The 22,622-nt window shown below is 38.2% G+C and overlaps 1 protein-coding gene across 2 annotated transcripts; it reads left to right on the plus strand.

The window, feature by feature from the left end:
• Window positions 1-915: 915 nt before the first annotated feature.
• On the plus strand, window positions 916-21,955 carry n4bp3 (NEDD4 binding protein 3). Of its 2 annotated transcripts, none has more exons than XM_056768924.1 (5): window positions 916-1,114; window positions 16,285-16,728; window positions 17,982-18,578; window positions 19,527-19,790; window positions 20,394-21,955. In XM_056768924.1, exons 2-5 carry the CDS (start codon window positions 16,318-16,320, stop codon window positions 20,958-20,960), a joined length of 1,839 nt encoding a protein of 612 aa, XP_056624902.1. In that variant the 5' UTR covers window positions 916-1,114; window positions 16,285-16,317; the 3' UTR covers window positions 20,961-21,955. The 2 variants fall into 2 exon arrangements, with proteins under 2 accessions (XP_056624902.1, XP_056624903.1); XM_056768925.1 differs by lacking the exon at window positions 916-1,114 and adding an exon at window positions 6,249-6,366.
• Window positions 21,956-22,622: the final 667 nt, after the last annotated feature.

Raw genomic sequence — 22,622 nt, forward strand, 5'->3', positions numbered from 1 at the left:
CAGGAAGTATGCAATGTGCACTCAGGTGTGTGCCCACAGGCTAGAGTTTTCACAGTGTCTGAGCACTAATGACAGGCTGCTGTCATTATCTTTTAGCGTAAAGAGGTCTGGAAGACAGATATCCATGTCTGACTATTTTGATTTTGTAAAAGTTCTTTGAATAATAATAAGTTCCAGATCAGAACCTATGATGCAATTTAGCCTATGATCACATATTTTAGTTCCATACCACATTTATACTGCATAATGATTACATTTTTCTAAAGATAACAATGTTTATATTATACACCCTCTAGTTTATATTACATATCCGGTCAGAGGAGAAATGCTCAGACATTTGAAAAAACAGACCAACTAGCCCATACCTTTATAAAAATGCGCACATTTTAAATCTGAGAGTCTAAAAATCTTATAACGCTCAGAAATGTCTGCCAAAGTAATCAAGTAAGTTTTTTTAATTAAAATCCACATGAATAAGAGATGTTATATAGTCACATTAGCTGCCAGAATGAATTATTGTGCTTTTAAAGCATGTTTTACATTTTTAAGTCTAAAATCGTATGTAAAATTTATAAGCCAATTACAAAGTTAAAAACTTTGTGTGCAAAGATCCCATTTCTTGTACAGGGTACTTAAAAAAAAAAAAAAAAACTGCATAGTAAAGTAAGCACAAAAGCCCCTTAGAACAAAGCATGCCGGGAAAACATGCTTTTCGTCAAACGAGTGAAGTCCAGCCATACTAAATGCTTGCTGTCATAAGGACGATATGGGTCCAACACTAAAAGAAAAGAGAAAAAGAAAACTGCGATCTATATTATGGATTTCTTGGTATGATACAAGTACATAAGGACATACTTGATGTCATCTGTAGGTGTCGCTGTGGAGTCGACACGGCTGACGTTTAGATAAAACCGTGAAGCTGCTCCTCCAGTGTGGACCAGTTCAAATCTCAGAGAGGGAAACTAGAGCTGTGCTTCAGAAAGCTCCGTTGCGTCTCAACAGTTCAACATTGACGCTGAGGAATATATCGCCGTTTTCTCTTAAAAGAAACCAACAATCGTCTTGCGATCATCAATCTCGTGTCGTGTGGTGTGATTGAACGCGAGGAATAATGGTGAGTCTGACGCGACTTTAAAGAGTCCGATTGCACTTGCTGCAGTTTCGCCATAGAGCCTAGCGCAGATTTTTAAAGATAATAGTGCATTGTTACCTGGTCACTGAACTTTAATGCATTTAAACTTGCATGTCATTACAATTGTATAAAGGTTTGTGTTTTACTCTGTTTCACTGCAAACAAATGTATCTTGCAAAGGTTATATAATCGTTGTAGTACAGAAAACGTGAACGTAGTTCTTCTGTTTTTTTGTTGATTGATATCAGATAGCCTTTTAATACTTATATAATATAAATCTTCTCAAAAATGTATGTTATTTTGTAACATAAAATGTTAATTATTAAATTAAATTTCTGATCTTGTTCCTCAAGCTGGTTGTGGCATGATGTCATTTTCTCAGGAATGTTCAGGTTCCACACTGCATGAAACCCCAAGTTAAAGATTTCTGCACTTTTTCTGTTCACTGCATTCCTAGAAGGTCCGTTCCACTTCAGTAAGGTCACAGAGACGTTTTTTCAGCACTTGATAGGTTTCCACAAACCATAAAACAGTCATTTGCATAGCCTGCCTGTTCCTGTCATCTGCCTTGGTGGTCGCAGAGCGCCCATCTCGCTCGCACCGTAGTGTGTACGTGTATTTGCAAGTGACTGTTGTGAAATGTTCGGGTGGGAGGCTCTCCTTTTGATGGCCAGAATTTAAGGACAAAAGGACACCGAGGCAGCGTTCTTCATCTGCCATGCCGTAACCTTGGTAACCAGAGGCCACCACAGGACCCCTGACCTTTGGAGTCACGGCCCATTGTGGGAGTGGCTCTCAAGTGGAGCTGGTCAGAGGGCGTGAAGCCTTTCCACAGGTCTTGAGTCGCTTTTTGGCTGTGCGGGATATACGAATGTATGTCTGAGAATAATTCTTAGCTTAGAGTCTTTTCTAACTGATGTGTAGGCTCTTTTCTTTGGAGTATATGTAATTCCTTAAAAAAGCCATGCAGACTAAGAGAGAGTAATGGTATTTGGCACAAGCGTCAGGAGAGCAGGTGTCCTGTTGGGAAATCATCCGTCAGTGTTATCAGAAGCTACACCTTTACAGTTGGCCACTGCGGGGCTTTGGCTCAGCTACCGAACCGTGCATCAGCATGTGAGCGCTTTACAGATTCATGCACGACACGCCAAAACACAAAGTCATGAATGAATTCCCTCAGCCTCTAGGTTGCCCATGAATGCAAAGTTATCTGACCACAGGACCTTTGCAGGCACAGTCTGCTTCCAGCACAGCTTGGCACATGGAAGGTGAGCGAATGAAGGCTGTAATAATCCTGCTGAGTGACAGTATCTCTCCTCTGCACCTCTGCGGGCTGCCCCGCTATCCCATGAACCTCTTTGACACTGAGGAGAAAGTGCCCTGCAGGATTAGGATTAGTCAGCTTTCTTTGGACGACGTCACACACACACTTGATTCTCCTGCTGCTTTAAGATTGGCTTTTATCTGTTGAGAGAAGCATCTGTCGCTGTAATCAAAGAGTAAGAGCGCCGGAGAATCAAGTAAATACATGGTTTACCTGCAGTGTTACATGAAGATGCCTTTTTTGGTTTCAGGAAAACAAACGCGGGTTAGTTTGTTTGTGTGTTAAATTCCCTGTGGCACTTTCAAACTCAGTCATATTTTTACTGATTCAGATGTCATGGAAATGATATACTACATCTTTACACCATGGCTAACTCTGACTGAAGTGTCTAAATTTAAACTAAATAATACGTCCTGCTTGTCCAGGAACATCTTTCAGCCAAGCCCAGACTGCACTTGTGCAAAGTGGTTGCAAAAATACTGTGGTTTTGTTTTGTGATGTAAAGAATGCTGTGAACTAGTCTTGACAGCCATTGTTTATATCAGGTTACAGCTAGGAACAATTGGACGCGAGCCTATTATGTGTCGAATATAATGGTGGTGGATTTTGTAGGTGTTGGATTGACTTGTGTATAATGTTCTGTGTTGCTAACACAAAGAATTGATTTCACATCCAGGTAATGGTAAAACTGCCGTGTTATTTTGATCTGTTTAGGTACGCAATAGTCTATTCATATGGGTTGATATTGCAAAAGGGTCAGTTGTAACTTGCAGGAACAAGAGTCATCGTACTTCCCTATCTTAACGCTTTTTAAACCCAGGTTGGTACTTTCCCTACAATGAATGTAGTACAAAATGAAAACTGTCCACTAATGAGGAAGTAAAATTAGTTCCAAGATGTGTCCTTCAATTGACATGTTCATTTCTTTCTCATCAAGTTTCCAGCTAATCTTAAACAAAAGAAACTGTAGGAGGGCTAGTTCGACCAAAAGAAAATGCTGTCGTTATTTAATCACCCTCTTGTCATTTCAAACTTGTATGACCGTTTTCTTTACAGAACAGAAAATAAGATATTTTGAAGAAATTTGTAACCGAAGAGCGCCTTTTAACAACATTCTTCGAAAGATCTTCTTTTGTGTTCTGCGGAAGAAAGAAACTCATACATGTTTGAAATGACAAGAGGATGAGTAAATGCTATCACTTTAAGATGATACTCATTCCAGCATTAGTAGTATCAGTCACATGTTCTCATAACGTTAAACAGGTTGTAATTCAAATCTACCCTGAGATTGGAGATAATATGTTCAGTTCGCACTTTTCTTTTGCTGTGCTTCCGTACAAGAGGCTATGAGTCAAACTCCTGTACATGTTTCTTTTTATAGCCGACTGATGGCTGCAGTCCAAATATATACAGGGTATCTATGGATTGACAACTTTGAAGATCTCTGGACTTTGTATTGATGCTGCTTGTGTTAAACAAGCTGTTCATTTGCTCGAATTTGAAAAAGAAATGAAAGATTTATTGGACAACCATTGATGTTCATAATTGTATGATTTATGAATGTGTATTTTCTGCTTGCGACATTCTTGTAGTGAGGCAAGCTCCACTTATTTTTATTATAGTTTCTAATTTATTTCATATTACTTTTCCCCTTCTATTATTTCCGCATGTTCTCGGTCTTGTTTTTCATAGCTCTTGAAGCTTAAATTTCTTCTGGGGAACTTCAAGGAAGCTTTTTCCTCCGCGTAGTGGATTGGTCCAGACTGCTCATCTCTCATCAGGAGTCAGAAAGATAACTGTGAGCAAGCCTAGACTCGCATCCCCCTACCACATAACTATCTCTGCTCAGTTTTGAGTTTTTCTACCCCATCACAAGTCCTCTGTCAACTCCGGAACCCCTGTCAGCCCAGGCAGTGGTTAAAATTATGGAATCTGCAGGAGTGACATGCCTGGCGGGCGCAACACTGTGTTTAAGAAGCTTCACTGGGACGTGGTTGCATTCACTCATCATGAAGTCTGCTTGAGAAGTCATTTATTTTTCTGTTTGATCTTCTGGCAGTGAAATCACCTCTATGTAAACACGACCTTTTCTAAAAATCTTCCTCCCAGAAAGAATGTGTTTGTCTGCTTGATCTCTGGCCAAGAGTGACATAGCTGACTGTAGTTTGGTTTATGTGTACAAGTCAGCTGAGGCATTACAGAGGTGAGAATAGCCTATTGGAATTCCACTCATGGTCATCTGTCAAGATCAATATTACAGTAATAAATGTGTTGGTTAGACTAGACAGAAGGTTGTATTGGGTAACATTAGTAAATGCATTTGCTCACTTGAACTAACAATATAGTCTATCACCATTTATTAATCTTTGTTTAAGGAAGTTCTCCCAAAAATTACTTCACATTTTCTCACCCTCTTGTCATTTCAAAACTGGCTTATTATCTTTAAACACAAAAAGAAGATATTCTAAAGACTGTTGGTAACCGAACAATGGCGGTATCCATTGACTTCTTTTTAGTGGAGACAAAACTAATACAAGCAAGTCAATAGGTAACACTGTTGTTCGGTTACAAACATTCTTCCAAATATCTTCTTTTGTGTTCTGAAAAAGAAAGTAAGTCATACAGGTCTAAAAAGAAGAGAGGGCGAGTAATTGAAGACAGAATTTTCATTTTTTTGTGAAATATCCCTTTATTGTCAATACCTTTCACGTTCGTTTGTGCCTTTGCTGATGTTAACAGATTTGATTTAAGTGTATAAGTAAATACAGAAATGATCATGAACTAAGATTAATAAATGCTGTAGATTTATTGTTAATTGTAAGTTCACGTTAGCTACTGCATTAACTAATGTTAACAAATGCAACCTTCTTGTAAAGTGTTATTAATGTTTAAAGGGATAGTTCCCCCAAAAATGAAATTCCGTCATCATCATTTACTCATCGTCTTGTCATTTCAAACCTGTATGACCTTCTTTCTTCTGCAGAACACAAAAGAAGATGTTTTGAAGAATGTTGGTAATGTCGGTATCCAGTCACTGCCAGGACACAAAAGTCAATGGGTACCGCCATTGTTTAGTGACCAACATTCCTCAGGATATCTTCTTTTGGGGTCTGCGGACAAATTTAGTCATACAGGTTTGAAATGACAAGACGTTTAGTAAATGATGCTGACAGAATTTCATATTTGGGTGAACAATCCTTTTATTATTTTGTTATGTATTTTTAGTAATGCTGTTTTTATAACCTCATCTTCCATTGGTCGTTCAATCCTTCATTCCACCTTGAACTCATTGGTTGAGACCAAGACAGACAGACAGACATTGAATCCCCACAGCTCTCATGTAGAACAAGCCCCCCATTTTACTCAAGTGTCTCCCACTATCACAATGTAATTTGATGCTGTGGAGAGCCAAGACTGCCTACTGTAGCTTGCAAGACTAAGCCTATTGTTTGGACGCATTGCATTATGACAACACAGCATGTTTCCCACTGGACACCGGCGGTCCATCATCCAAACATCTAATTCAAACATTATTAAATCTGTCGAACTCAAACCATTTTCATCCTCCACTTTCAAACAGTCAGTTCAGCATTCGGTATTACTGCCCATGGCACTAGTTGTGACCTTCACAATTCAAGAAAAGTCAGAAAACAAAGAGAACAGGTTCTTCCACATCGGCCCCATAGAATGGTGCGCTTTCTTTACATAAGGCTGGTCCGTGTAGCAGTGGCAAGATAGAGAGAGAGTAACCAGAGACATTCTCAGGGATTTTCCCGGCTTGGCAGTGGGTTCGTGGGAGTGAAGGATGAGATGTTCTGATGGGTCATTTGGATTGACTCTCTCCTCACCGGCATGAGCAGGACATCAAATGTAGATTGGGATACAAAACATGCGGCAGAGTTTTTCTCAGGTGAACAATTAGTTGACTTTGTTTTATTTTATGTAGCAACACTGTGTTGTGTGAAAGAATGCTCTTTAGTGTTTTTCTCTCCAGTAAATAAGAAGGACAGGGTGTTTTGTCTTAAGATAAGGTCTCAGTGTGACATTCAGCTCTCTCTTAGCATCATAAAGAATTCTCTCAGCCTACAAGCATATTAAGGTCCGCTTGATTAAGTTGCATTCTGTTTAGTGTGAAGAATCTTGTGAATTGAGGCTTTTGGTAATCTTTGGTTAGCTTATTTGCAATTGAAATGGCCTGCAAAAGCTTAGCTCTTTAATACTAACCTCAAATGAACACACCGGATTAGCACTGTTTTTTTTGTCTCGTACATCATCCTTGTTTTCTTTAGGGGTAATGGTGTAATCCTAACTGTTTTGCAAGGGTAGCATTGTTAGAATCAGTCCATTGTGTATAAAGAGAGCACTAAAAGGGCTTAAGTCTTTTAACACCTGTCGTCCATCCTAGGGTTTATATACATATTTAGGTAAAGTTTTATTGTTAGGTCAAGTTTTATTATATGACATTTTGTGAATTGCTACATGGACTACAAAAACTAAAATAACTTTTACAGTCATGCACTTAAAATGGAAATCTATGTGCCAAGTTTATTCAAAGTGCATTCAAATGAATCATTTAATCTGTATGTGTATTATTTGACATTGAACCCACAATGGGTACACTTGACGTTGCAAGTGCGTTGCTCTACCATGAAATTTATTGAATCAAAAAGCATTGCTCAATTGGCATCGATTGCAGCAGCATAACTGCAAACCAAAATTTGTTTCAACCGCATATCTCAGACGCTCAGAATCTTAATGAACACAACCCAGAACATTCCTTCAATAATAATCCAAGATGATGTCATGTCCTGGTATGCAAGGATCTGTTTGTACAGTGAAACTCCTACGTAGCACGAACTACATATTAAAGTGCTGATTTAACAGAAATCAAAAACAGTGTTTGTTAAAGGGGTCATATGGAATGAATAAATGTTTTCCTGATCTATGGTGTGTTATGAGTTGCCCATGCATGTATTAGACACGTACAATTGCAAAAATTAAAGTGTCGGAACAAAAGATGCATTCTATCTAAAAGCGAATGCTCACCCAGACCTGCCTGAAACGCATCGTGTAACCACACCCCCACAAATCTATGTCAGTTCGTGGTATTTGACCAAGCCGCCCAAATGTATAGGTGGGCATACCTGTGAGTACAACTGCTTCGGAACCTGATGTTCCAAATATGGCGTTACATTTCTGTCACATGCTTGCAGTATTCGACCAATCACTACGCACTGGTTAACTGGCCAATCATAGCACACCTCGCTTTCGGAGCGATGAGCTTTCTAAAAAATCTGCGTGTTTGAGAAGATACAAACACACACGGTATGTGAAAAATACAGCGTTTTTTAATCTTAAATCATATATACACGACGATATTCGTTTTATCTGCATCATATGACCACTTTAAACAAACTGAGGCCTCATTGCTGAGGATCAACCATACTTCCCGTTATCTGTAATCATTTAACACAACACTGCTCTGCCTGAGGTCTGATAATTCATTCATCCGTGTTTAGTCTAAAATCACATAACTTATCTACTTCAAATATGTGCTGATTTTTCACTTCAACATCTTTCTCGTGGTCTTATCACAGTGTCCGAGTCAGGACAACCATAAAGCTCATATTAATTATTACCTCCACAGAAATGTTAAGAATGTACATTTTGACTTGCTTATCTAACCTACTTCCCCTAAAGAATCTATCGCTCAGCTCAGGGTGCATGTATTCCACTGAAATGGGGTCAGATAGAGAATGAGACAAAGAGGGACTGGCTTGTGTTAACTCAATGAGAAAAGTCAACAGAAAAAGCCTGTTACACAATAGAGTCCGATGCCCCTCCTGATGGCTGGCCTCTAAACACTGGTCGGTACCTGTAAAGATAAAGTTTGTGAAGGTATCAAGATAAATGGAAAAACACCTGTTGGCTGGATGTGAGTTCAGAAAATGCCAATGTTTGTTGGTTTCAAAAGCAAAGCATCATGGGAATTTATTCTCTGTGCTGTTGTTTAGAGTGGATTAAACATTCTGAAAACACCACAAAAACCACAAAAGCCCCAAAAGTCAGTTTTATCATAACCCTTGTACTGCCACAGTAGGAAAAATTGCAATGTTAGTCAAAAGTGCCCCAGAACTGTTTGCTTTCTCCTACATTCTTTAAAAAAATCTTTCTCTGTGTTCAACAGAACAATTTTTTTTTTAAAAAGAAATAAGTTAGAACAAATCGGTCGGGTGTTGACGGAAGAGATTTGTTTTCAGTCGATTCTTAAAGATGGTTACAGAATCTGCTGATCTTGCAGCGGGCAGATCAATCCACAACTGTGAAACAGGTCCAGATAAGGGACGTGAGAGTGATTGTTATTCCCTTTTTGAGATAGCACTCACTAGCGACATCATAAATCTGTACTAGCGAGTTAAGACATGGGGATGCCGAACCAGTGGTGGTCTTGTAGGCAAAAAGCAGAGCATTGAATTTGATTCGAGCGAATATAGGGAGGAAGAGAGGAGTGACGTGTGCTACTATGGTAGTCAATGGTGGCTAAGAACTGTTTGGTTACGAGCATTCATCCAAATATCTTTCTCTGTGTTCATCAGAACAAAGACATTTATACAGATTTGGAACAACTTGAGGGTGAGTAAATGAAGACAGAATTTTTATTTTTGAGTGAGCTGTTCCTTTAAGGCTAATAAAGTCCTTTGAGTTATTGGAATTGATTTGTTTAAGGTACAGTTTGTAAGAATTTTGCAGTAAAGTATTCAAAAAAAATCTTTTTATACACATTTTGTTAGTTGTGCTGTACCAAACATATTTCATTGGCTAATAAGATCCTATGTGGTTCGCATAAAAGGATTTTTATCCCCTATATATCCAATAAGCATAAAGACTAGAAAAGTCATTGACGGTCATTGCTCAGAAGAGAAGTATTGCAAAGCAGATACAAATGCACTAAAATACACTTAAATATCATAATAATTTTGTCTTTAATAAACTAAAACTACTTTTAATTTTTTTATTAAAATTCAAGACTTACTTAACTGTGCTAGACACATCATGAATAGAAGTACTAAAGACTAAAGATTTTGAGTATAAACTTAATGTGTGAGCACTTACTGAACTGTACTAAGCGTAATTAATAAACTTTATTTTATTTTATTTTAAACTATTTTTTTACCTGAGAACTCTGATCACATCGATTTAATGTTATTATAAAAGCAACATTTGTCTTTGTTATAATTACATAACTCAAATGCATCTACATTTTCTAGTCCTGTAAATGCTAATCAACCTGCCTGTGTCATTTAAAAGCATTGTATCACGCATAGAACATTCTGTAGGTGTTAACAAGCAACGTGCATCCATGCTATATATTGAAAGTTTTAAAAGGTAGGTGTGAAGTTGCCATAGCGACTGTTTAAAGTATGTCCATAAAAATGCAGACAAGTGCTCTTAAAGTTTCACGTTCGACTAATGGAACATCCAAACCTCGGGTTGCATGAATATGTCATCTTGTTGTTTGAAAAAGCATGGTTGGGTCTTGACAGCACTCAGCAGGGTGTGGACGAGGATTTAGTCTCTTAAACAAACTTCAACGGATCAGGTTTGTGTCGGAGTCTTCACAGTATTAAAGCTAATACGATTAACAGTCACAGAATGACCTCCACAAACCCATTTCACAAGCTTATTGGCGTGCTTCACTACAGTAACACACATGCAGAGGCTGACACACCTCCACATGGCTTTGGTTCTAATCCAGTCCACATTTCCTTCTTTTGGATGCATGAACAATGAACTATAGTTGCTGTCTTTTGTTAGATCTGTTTGTGTATGTGACGTGTTATAGATGGACAGTATATTATGGTTTGTCGATACAGCAAATGTCATAAGCTTTGTTCAATAGTGTGATGCTGGATTACATAACATCTGTGGTGACAGAGAGATTCAATCTCAGCGAATGTGCTTCATTTGCGGTTCATTTTGAAGTTAATAAAAGCTCTGAGACTTAAACGTTTCTTATAAATATTCATCGCTGGCGGTTGAATGATGTTTGTTTTTTCCGAGGTTGATACAGATGTTCATTTAGTTTGCAGTGAGATTGATAGTCAATGGTGATATACAGTTTAAAGTCAACGGCAATTCGAAGTCTATTTCATCTTCATAATAGAATGTATTTCAACTAGAATAATCAGGATCTCAGGACAGCCATTAAGTGAGGAGGGGCTGAAAAATAAGTTCAAAAGTTGAATAAGCTGGTGCTTTTACATTTTGACGAAATACATTTTGGGTAATTATGAGAATAGATGATTTTAATGCAAGTTTATACAGCATTTTTTAACAATGTTGCAATGTTTCAAATCAGAGTTATGTAAAAAAAAAACACAAAAAAGAGAAAAAATATTAAAGGGATACTTCACCCAAAAATTTCGTCATCATTTCCTCGCCTTTGAGTTAATAATAAATGTCTTCGTTCTGATGAACACAGAGAAAGATATTTGGAATAATGCTTATAACCAGACAGATTTTGCCCCCTATTGACTGCCATAGTAGGAAAAATACAATGGTAGTCAATAGTGCCCCAGAACTGTTTGCTTTCATACATTCTTCAAAATGTCTTCTTTTGTGTTGAACCGAAAAAAAAGTATGATTTTTTTCATACTATGGTAGTCAATGGGGGGCATTCTTCTAATGGTATTTGCATTCTTTCAAATATCTTTCTCTGTGTTCATCAGAGCAAAGAAATGTATACAGATTAGAAACAACTCAAAGCTGAGTAAATGACGACAGAATTTTCATTTTTGGGTGATGTATCCCTTCAAATGTATAGAAGAAAAATACAATACATGCCATTGTATCATTGCAAAACATTTGAACTTTTATCAAAGAATATCAATATTGCATAAAATCTCTGACAATAACAAGATAAAGATCACTCTGCAGCCATCGGGTCACTTGCCCTGCAGCAAGACATTCACTTTCCTCGTTGCCCTCTGACCCCCAGGAGTCCTCTAACCCTGAAGGAGCAAGTTTTATGGACCTTCCCCAATAGCATTGACTAAATGACCCTGTACAGCCTAAACAGAATGTCTCCAGAGAGCGCGTCTGGGCAAATGAATGGAGCTTCTATGCCAAAATAAGACGTCTATCGAACGTGAGGCAATCCTTATAAAGAGACCTAGTGTTGATATGGGGCCTCGGCATGAATGAAGTCGCCACTGTTTGACTCATGTCATGTTTCACAGGGAGTCATATTCAGCTTAATGACGCCGCTAAATCTGTGACTTATGAAAGGGGTGTACAGTGTCACCTTGGGTCGTGGAAGCTTGGGTCATAATTCCAGGCAATTTTAACTCAAAGGGCCCTTTTTTTGACTCTTGCGTGCAGGATTGGTAAATAATATTAGAGAGGTTGTGCCCTACACTGGCCTGATTCATCATCAGTATCAGCTTCAGTGAGTTCCTGCATTTTGTTGTTGTGTGTAAGGTTCATGTCTGGGGTTGTCTGTGGCCTCCAGCACAACGATACTAATCACAGCATTGTTACATCATTGACCTGAAAGCACATGCAATGTTGTTTTGGAGTGACAGCAAATGACGGATAGCTCGGTGGACGATGTGTCATTTCCTGTGGACAGCCACGTGACTGGCTGGCATGGGTGGCAGCAGACAGAAATCGGCGGTGACTGCCATCTACTTCTTTTTTTATGTTATAGCGTCCCTTATGAATTAATAACAGGTTCTTGGCCACCAATGACTACCATAGTAGGAAAATGTTCTTTGTTCTGGTGAACACAAAAGAAGATATTTTGAAGAATGTAAAAAGCAGACAGTTCTGGGGCACTTTTGACTACAGTTAGAAATGTTTCCTACTATGGTAGTCAATGGTGGCCAAGAACTTGGTTACAAGCTGTCCCTTTAATATATTAAAAATAGAGTCTTTAGTTCCTCTATTCATGTTGTCTCAAAATAGCACAGTTGAGAACAGGACATTTTTCCAACACCATCTCTATACCGGATGCGACCGAGCGGTGTAAAGGATGTGAATATAATTTGTGAATCTAATATTGTGTTTCAGTGATTGGAAACTCTGTATGATTTTGGGATCGTTTTTTAAATACCTTCAATGAAAATGTGTTTAATACATCTTATAAGATACACAGTCCAAAAAGAGATTTAAAAAAATGTGGTAATGTTCTGTTTCTGATATGATTTTTATTTGATCATTTTGACTACATAGAGAAAATTTAACTTTGTAATATTTCTGTGGTTTATAATATGTATAGATAATATGCTATTCTGATCACAGTCGGTTTGTGAGGAAGTTTGTACAGACACCCTTAGAGTTTCTATCCAAAATAAGTAATAATGTATGAGGCAGAATGCAAGTTTAGAGCCAGAGGAGGAAGTGAACTTAATATTTAGAGATGCGTCAAGCTAGAGAGGGAACTGTCTTCATAAGAGAGACTGCAAGCCTTAACATGATCTTTGAAAGTATGTTTGGAATTTGCATCTTTTCTTGTGTGCTCTGTTTTTGTTATCTGTCTCAATTCTGTACAATTGCCAGTGCATGTATTTGGTGCCTAGGCTTTAAGATGGTTTATACATTATTGTATATCGTAAATATCTGTGCCAATCAATAAAACATTGCGCTCTTTAAATAGTTTATATGTATTTTCACTTGATACTTTTCAGAATTTTCAGATGTAAAAGATTTTACTTCATCGTAGATTAAAGTCTACATTAAAGCCCATTGCACATTGAGTCCGAAATATCCACACGTTAAAAAATAAATACGACCTCACGTTGTGTCAATCACATTTACACATTGCCTCTGATTTCGTCCGTCATGAAAAAAATTGGACCGGGTCTGATTTTCTGCGTTTATCAGATATTTATCAGAAAACACCACTTATGAAGGTTTTGTGGTCCTGCACTGAGGATCATTATACGATATCCACGAAGAAATTTAAAACTGCAAGTCTTAAACAATTGAGCTGAACACTTGCTGTGAGGTTGACTAGCCTCTAATTAAAATGTTTCCATAATGAGTGTGTGTAAGGGCCACTGCCTCTGAAGGTCCAACCTGGTTGTAAATCAGGTCTAGTCTTTCAACCGACTCCGGCTGTTCAATGTCTCAGTCAATTATGGAAAGGGACTGGATGCAACATTTTTCCTGTCCTTCAAGATTTGTGGCTGCTTCGAACCCCCACCTCTCCTCAGTCCCCTTCATAAATACATCAGCACAGACATTCATCACACACTTACATTAGTGTTTCCCACAGGATTGTTCATTTTGAAACTACAGTGAAACGTCATACGGTTTCTGGGTTTGTCTCTGTGTCAGTCGATGTTCACCTGGCTGTGTTCTCAGAGGAAGTGCATCTATCTGAACATGCTCGTGTGGTGAATCAGCCGAACACTGGAGGTGTTGAAAAATATCATGAAGTATTAATGACACCGAGTGCAGTCACACGATAAATCTGCCCGTTCTGAACCGTCATTAGGTCATCAAGCTCGACTCGCCATCTGTTCATCTTAATATTTCATAGCCACGCCCACTTCCTTTCGCTTTCAGTGACCTATTTCTCTGACCTCTCCTGTTGCGATACTTTACTATTCGGCCTGTCAATAATAAACTAAAGTGGCACTCTACGTGATGGCTTATTTATAATTAGTGCCGAGAACCGTGATGGCACAAACCGAGGAGAGCTCAGCCACATCTCATGCATAAAATCATGAGGTGCTTTTTGAAGAGCCTGAACTCAAGTGCCACACTTACCTCCATCCTCTCTGGACGTTTGCATAATCGGTTCAGTAGCAGAACCTTGAATTTGGTGAAATTATAATTTTGTTGGTGTTCTGGAGCTGATGGTGTGTGTATGATATGTATTAAGACCAGTGCTCGAATTGAATCAAGTCTTATGGGGGTCCCCCTCATAAGACTTTTTTTTGGTGGGGATAGTCTCGCGATATACAATTTATACAAAATACACAATACATTTGATTTTAATATGCATAACTATATACTATTATATTACAAAACAGGCTTACAAAGAAGAACAGGACTCTTTCACTGTTCTGCGCTTGGCAGTCTTTAGACGTTTGGCGGGGCGTTTCAAATTTAAAGAGACATGACAACTGGCCCATAAACAAACTTAATTTAAATGATTGTAAATTATTAATTCACAGAATTGACTTTATCCATTGCATGAATTTTATCACATTTGTCATTATAATTTTGACTCAAATACAAAGGGGGACCCCAAAGTCTGTTTTTTACTTCTTATGGGGGTCCCTAATGACTTATGGGGGGCCCCGAACCCCCCAGCCCCCCTTCAAATCAAGCACTGATTAAGATGGTTATAATACGGCTATTATTATTTGCCATTGTATCTACACAAAGTTAATTGCAGATGCATCTCCTCCAGCAGGTCACATTGAGTAAATGTTTGTTTTGGGTGGGATGCCAGAGGTGAAGATGCATTAGACAAGGAGGCAACACACTCCCAGCACAACCCAGAGGTGCTTAGTTGTGTTGTCTAGTCTAGTCAAACGCTGGCATATTTTTGGCCTAAGCAGATGCATTTCTCTATATCAGCTTGACTGAGAGTCAGAATTGGGACTGAGTGTTCAAATGAGGTCACTATATTATTTATGAATTTTTCTGAGGGCACTGGCGGGCGTTCAATACAGTTTGGTTCATTCTTTGCGAAATCAGCCCTGTTGTATATTAGGGTGTGGTTCGGTATATATTCACACCGGAGGAGTGTGTACACAAGAAGTGCATCGTATTTTGTCTTGACGGCTGCTGGAGGCCAAAGGCGTTTGTTTATAGCAATGGCAAAGAAGGTCATGGAGGTGAAATCAATACAGGACCTTAATGAGGTGCTCTGGAAAGAGAAAATAGATTGAGAGAAAGAGAGCAGGAGGTAGGAAATACTGATGTTTTCAAACCCCTAGATAGACCAGTGCACAGCAATAGTGGGTGGATAAGTAGATCAGTCGTGCTGATGGAAGAGAAATGTTTAGTTTGTTTAGCAGAGAAAGAATTGGTGGTCAAAATTGAACAGCGGTTAATCCAGAAGTATTTTAGTCTAAATTTAAAGTGGCTTTGTGGTTTGTTAAAGGCATTTGGCCTATTTCTCAGGGTATTCAGTTCATGGGATGATTCCCAGTTTGAATCATCCTGGTTACGTAATGGACTTGTGAACTTGCGTTGGTACAGTAGTTCTTGTTTATAAATGGAAAGCAGATGCTTTCGACCTATTTTTGGTTTTGATCTTAAAGGAGTTGTTCACTCTGTAATAAAAAGTGTTCATTGACACAACCTAATACATGACTTATATACCTAGTACAGTGTTTTAGAAACATTATATTCATAAAAAACACTGTTTTGCTCCATAATGATATGTATGTATTTTTTCATGTTTTTCTTGTGTCTGTATCAATTGTCTTTTTTTACCCTCCAATTTCTAATGTATTCACATGTTTTTTGTAAAGCGTCTTTTGCAACAATGTGCATTAGGAAATGCATTGGGATTTCTTTTTTTATTATTCTGCAGTGTTCATTCTGGTTTACTTTATTCAGTTAGATACTGTCCAATCAGGGGAACAACCAGAAAAATATTGTTCGTGTCCTGTCCCAGTGTCTTACAGTCATATTTGGTATAGACTAGTTGGGAGCGTTGGGAGAAAATATTGTAAACATTTTGCACCAGGCCTTGTTCATTTTAGCAGTGGCCCTGGGCGAGTACGATTTCGGGGACTAAATTCAGTTTTCCTCACATAAAAGGAAGAGTTTCTCACCGGTTTTCCGTTCTCTTCCAATTTAGAAATCCCAGAGGAGCCATTTGATCCTGTAACCAATGGCAACAGTTCAGGCCCTGTCTTTGACCCAGGACCCCAGCAAAACCATCGGTACCCATTACCCAGTATCCTCCCTGGTATCCGGCCGCTGCGTCATGGGAAGTGTGGGCAGCCTTATCGAAAAATCAGACGTCTTGCCTATTAAGAGCAACCGAGCTGTCCCACAGGCCCCGGGACGTCAAAACCACGGCCTGCTTAAGAAAGGTTTCAACCAGAGAGAATTGTTCAACTATCTCAACATTACGAAGAAGGAACAGAAGAGCAGCAAGCACATCATCTCTGGAACATCCTCCATCGAGAGAGAGCACAGGCGTGAGGAGGAGGACATCTACACTAAGGTCTATCACAAGGATGGAAAGGAAGTTGATTTGGGAAAGAATTCACTTCCCATAGGTGGCAAGTTTGACAAGGTATACAATGTGTAAAGAATTGCTGTTCATTACTGTTTTTACTGGAATTGTTGTTGTGACGGCACGTGAAAATAACTAAAATGGCAGTAGCTTTAATAGTGCTGCCAATGACATTATATTATTGCTTTTTGAATTATTAATTTCAAAATATTATAATTATTTAATTTTTTCGGTTTTTATTATTATTTAAATTTTTTGAATATGTTTTTGCGGTATTTTAACTTAAAAAATGATTCAACTTTAAATATCCCTTTTGGTTAATAATACATTAATTTATATTAGTATTTATTGTAAGAATTTATTTTAAGTAAAAATTATTAAATAATTGTATTTTTTAAGGTGATATGTTTTTATTATTTGTATTTATTCTAAGAAAACAATTTTAACATGTAAAAACGGATACTCATCTTAAAATAAATTATTAAAATATATTTCAGAAACACACATTTTTTTTGGTAATTTGATGTGTTTTTTCATGTTACAATCCAGTAAAAGACTTAATGTGTTAAAACACTTTATCTTAACGCATCTCAAAATAATTAAAAGTTTAAACAAAGAAAAATAAAAAGATCTATATTTTATTTATTTTTTCTGTCTCTCTCCCACTAATAAGCTGGTGTGTTGTGGGCGTTCTGGCGCAATATGGCTGCCGTCGCATCATCCAGGTGGATGAGGAGATTCCCCCTTCCATGTAAATCGCTTGGGGGTCCAGAAAAAATATAAATGTAACAAATTATAATTATATATTAAGATCGAGTCCTGTTGTTTTTAAAAAATAAGCAATAAGCATATCTCCAAAAGAGCAGGTGTTCAAAATTCCCTTTTACGATCACAGAATAAAAACAAGATTGATGATCCCCTCGACGTCATTTTCAAAGCCTGTAATTGAAATGCAGAAATTAAGACAATGTTTCCAGTCCAGTACATAAAATAAATATATTTTTCTGAAGCAAGTATAATTTATTGATAAGTGAGCAACACCCCCTGTTTCCAATCTGAAATAAATCATAAAAACACCTTCAGGCGAGCAGTGTGTGAACAGCCTTTGCTTGCTAAATTTATCTCTGTAATCAAATAGGGACCCTCTCAAGTGACCTTATTGAGCGGGGAATTCAACAAGACACAAGAAATATGGATGTAAAAGCCGTGTACATTAAATTACTTTCTGTTGTTTGGCACAGCTCCAGTATTTAAGTGTAGATCCGCTCCCCTGATGCACATGCTATAATTGACTTATCTTTATTCTCTTACAGCCACGATTCAGGCCCTCTGCCTTCAAACCCGTCACACCCAAAAACTTCAGTTCCATGCAGAACCTCTACCCATCCAAATCGGAAGAGCTAGAGAGTGGCTACAATAACAGCATGCATCCGTCCTACGCCAAAGCAGCATCCAAATCGCTGTCCACCTCATCTTCCTCTTCATCCCCCTCACGGGCAGGCACGAGCGCCAACAAGGGCGTGTTGGCGGCGGTCCGAGGCCAGGAAGAGGAGAACACGTCGGACTCTGGGCACAACTCCATGAACAGCCTGCCGCCCTATCGCCCGCCATTCCGCCCTCACTTGGGACAAATCAGCGCCTCTATGGGGCACATCAACCACATTGGCTCGCTGGATCGCACCTCGCTGGGCTCCAAGGGAGCTGCTTCCACCGTCACTGACATGTCCTGCCAGAGCATGGCCACGCTGAACCGTCTGCAGTGCTACGGCAGCGAGGCGCCGCCCCCCTACGATCTGTCGCATTCTCTGGAGGACGTGGTGAGGGATCTGGAGGAGCGGCTGCAGGAGAAGGAGCACGAGCTGCGGCACATGAGGAGGAACCTGGATGAGAGTGAAGATGCCATTGCGCAGGTCAGTATCTAAAAGAACACAGACATGTAATACAGACGCTGTTACATAAATTTAAGGGATCAGATATTATACGTGTACACATTTATAGATGTATATTATTTGACATGTTTTATTTATTTTGTGTCTTTTTTGTACATATAATGTTAGTAAAATTCTACTGTCACTTTCCACATTCTCTTTGAAATCTCCATTATTAATAGTCTTATTTTTTTGCTGCTGTGTCTTTAAGACACGCCCCATGTGAAATGAGCAACAGCATTTACGACACAGGCTGTGGATTTAAGATTCGTAATAACATTTAAATTAATCATGTTTATCTTGTTCGAATTATCTCTCTGATGTCCAAAAGAAAGTATTGGAAGTTTAAAAAAGTTATTTTATACTGTATTTCTATTTTTAAAATTGTCTTTATTATAGAATAAATTACATTGAGTGGGGGTTACTGAGAATAATTTGTTACAATAAAAAATATAGACAAAATTCTGTATAATATTCTGCAACAAACATAAAGATATGCTTTACCAAAAAATACTTACATAACTTACAAAATCATAAGAGAAAAGCCTTAGTTATTGTGGGAGACTCATTCCAGTTACTTCCTTCTGGCAGATGGTATAAAGTGCCTTTAGTGAAAAGGGCCAAGTATAAGAAGACCTTTATCCAAACTGCAATTGGTATTTTAGATAGGACCTTAAAATGAATTTATATAGATGTGTGGTTTTTTTTATGGGATGTATGTTATGTTTTGTGGTGCTGTAATGAGTATTGTTTGTTTGTCTGAGCATTTTATCTAAAGACAATTTTCTACCCCGTTGGAGATAGACAATAAAAAACAATGAGTTGAATTGAATAATTATTTGTGCAATAAACACAAATAAATTGCATTAACAAGAAATTAAAATGACAAAAAATGAAACCAATAACATTTCTCTGTGTGTCCCACTTTAGGTTTTTGAAGGGAAACAGCGGCTTTGGGAGAAGGAAGTGACCGAGCTGAAGCACCTGTATATGGCCAAACTTCGGCAGGTATCCCAACAGGCCCAGCGTTCCCAACGACACATGCAGCTGCAGCTTTACAAGGCACAGCAAGAACGCAACCGGCTGCAGGAGGAACTGGATTCTGTCAGAGTGGAGTGCCAGACCCTGAAAAGTCAAAGTCCAGCTGCACTAAACCAGAACATTGATCCTCAGCTAGAGGAAACCCAGTGGGAGGTATGCATGGTGTCAGACTTTGAGTTTTGGGCTTCAGAGGATTAAAGAGATAAGACGCAACTTTTACTTGGAGATAAACAGGATTATGTGCTGGTTTTTAAAAATCAGATCAGGTTTAAACTTATGTTATGTTTTTTCTACAACTACTACTAATACAAAAACTAAATTTAAAGAAATAAAGTAATTTAGGCTAAATGAAAATGGCAACATTATGTACTCTTGTGTCATTCAAAATCTGTATTTAAACCTTTCCTAAAACCTAAAAAGAAGATATTTTGAGAAATATGATTCCGTGCCATACAATGGAAGTCAATGGTGACCAGTGTTGTTTGGTTACCAACGTTCTTAAAAATATCTTCTCTTGTCTCATGCAGTATAAAGAAAGTCACACAGGTAGGAAATGACATGAGAATGAATAAATCATAAAATAATTTTCATTTTTTTAGTGAACTATGACATTTAGGCTTATAAGCAAAGAATAACTTTCACTGCTTGTCTGAACAAAGCATTAAAGCCCTGCATGGTTAAAATGAAGCATAGCAACAATGTTTGACAGTATTCATATACATTTTATGTATTATTCATGTTTTTAACCCTTTGCAGGTCTGTCAGAAGTCTGGAGAAATCTCTTTACTAAAGCAGCAGTTACGAGATTCACAGGCAGAGGTCACACAGAAGCTCAGCGAGATGTTCCTCTTGAAAACTCAACTGCACGAGGCTCGAAATCAGATCCGATCCAAGGACGATCAGATCGACATGTTGCAGATGCCCCTACAGGGCGCCCGGCGGAAATGTCCCCCGCCCACTTCAGAGGATGGGCGGGCGGACGCAGGTGAGACCGGAGGACCTAGCGCTACAGAGGAGCGTCTGCGCGCTGAACTGCTCCTGGAGAGACGTCAGAATGAAGCGCAGGCTTCCGCCTTTGAGGCCGAGAGGAGCACGTGGCAGGCCGAGAAGGAGAAAGTGATACGGTATCAGAAGGAGCTGCAGGGCAGCTATCTGGAGATGTACCACAAGAGTGAAACTCTGGAGCGAGAACTAGCATTGCTGAGAGGGGGTAGGACCAGAGCTGAAGGGGCGGGAACAAGAGGTGGGGGCGGGGCTTTGCAGGAAGATAACCCTTCCATTAGTCTGCCGTGGATAGAGAGGATTGAGTCCTCTGAAATCTGATTGTAAGGTTGTTCGGCATTTAAGATTTAAGTTGACGCCAACAGCTTGGACTTATAAGACTGTTTCAAAATGAATGAATAAATGTACACATTTTACATGTGAACCAAAAAGTGGAATATGCAAGCTGAACATTATGGGATGTTTTGGGTAGAAGTGTAAAAAGGGATTTTGCTTTGATAGAAGTTTATCTAATGCACCAAATCATTTTTTTGCAAAAGAATCAAACAAATCAGTGTCAAAAAATGTGTAGAGATAAACATTGTTTTAGATCACAAGGGTAGAATTAAAGTCGCATCCATATTTTAAATTAGCCTCTTGAGTGTAATAGCATCTGTCCATTCTATATCTTGTGCTTTAGTTACTAAACATTATTCAAGTTTTATAAACAAAAGCGTCAGTTTTTCGTGCTGCCGATTGTCAAAAACTGAAGAAAGAGGAGAGGTTCTCGTGCATTCCCTAAAAAGCATGTTGCACTTTAAAAGCAGAGCCCAAGAGAAATGCTTGTTTGTCTCTTGTATTGGAAAAATGTCAACAGCCGATCTGAAAGTACTTCAGCTTCTGTGTGTATCGATTGCTCCGGTGAGCTTTCCTTTCAACCTAAGATGCCCATAAATGCATGAATGTGAAAGTCAATTTCTGGAAACTCACAGATGTCTGAAGGTTTCTGTTGAAAAGACTGTTGATAAAGTTTTAATTTCAGATCCCAGGTTGTCGAATCTTTACTTAGGAAACTATACTGTGACTTGTTAAACTACTGGATTTCATGTATTCATTGTATAGATTTGTACTATACAGGTATGATGTTCTTTACCTCAATGTCATAAAAACCATTTACTTTACAGTGACTGAAGTTTTTTTCTGTAAAAAAGCCCTAAAATTTGTCTTCCAGTAGTGTAAAATAAAAGTTTGAACTGTTTCTTTGAATTGGTGACAATTTTCTTTTCATTCACATGCAGTATGCTCTATTCTGTGAATAAAATATTTCTTAAATCTTATTCACACCTTTCATTAGGTTGTACTTGTGTCAAGGAAGTAATATAATTTCAACTGTAATATTCTTTCATTTGTACACTGTAAAAAAAAAACTACTAAACCAACAGAAATTTTCTGTAAATTTATAGAATGTAAGGATATCTATTAAATAGTTTTTCCCATTTTTCTTGTAAATTTGCGGCCTTTTTCTGTAAATTTGCGTTTTTTGACCGTATTTCCAAAAATACATAAAAATCTGTATAAAAACTGTAAAATGTATTTTTTACCTAGAAAATCTGCAAAAGACTAACAGTGTAATTATTATATGTAAAATATTTTTTTACAGTGTAGCTAAAAGATTAATCAACTTCTGAAAGTAATAAAATATTTCATGAATGAGTGTGTAGAACATTGTGAATGACCGCTGATCAAAGATTTTCTTTTCTTTGATGGCCAGACAGATATGTACATACCGCAGGTTGAGTGAGAACTTGTAAAGGTTTGTGAGAAGAAAAAACAAGATTTGTTCTTTCTTTTCATGATAAATCAGGGGAAGAATGCACCTCCACAACGCCCTGCACACCTGCTCATCAGATCCGGCTCAATTGAGAGGAATTTTGTGCTTGATGGATCAGAATGGGTCATTGTCATGAAGACAATAAGGCGTCTATTCTGTGTCTAGGTGAAGAC

This window comes from Triplophysa dalaica, chromosome 16 (assembly GCF_015846415.1).
Source record: "Triplophysa dalaica isolate WHDGS20190420 chromosome 16, ASM1584641v1, whole genome shotgun sequence".
Lineage (NCBI taxonomy): Eukaryota > Metazoa > Chordata > Actinopteri > Cypriniformes > Nemacheilidae > Triplophysa > Triplophysa dalaica.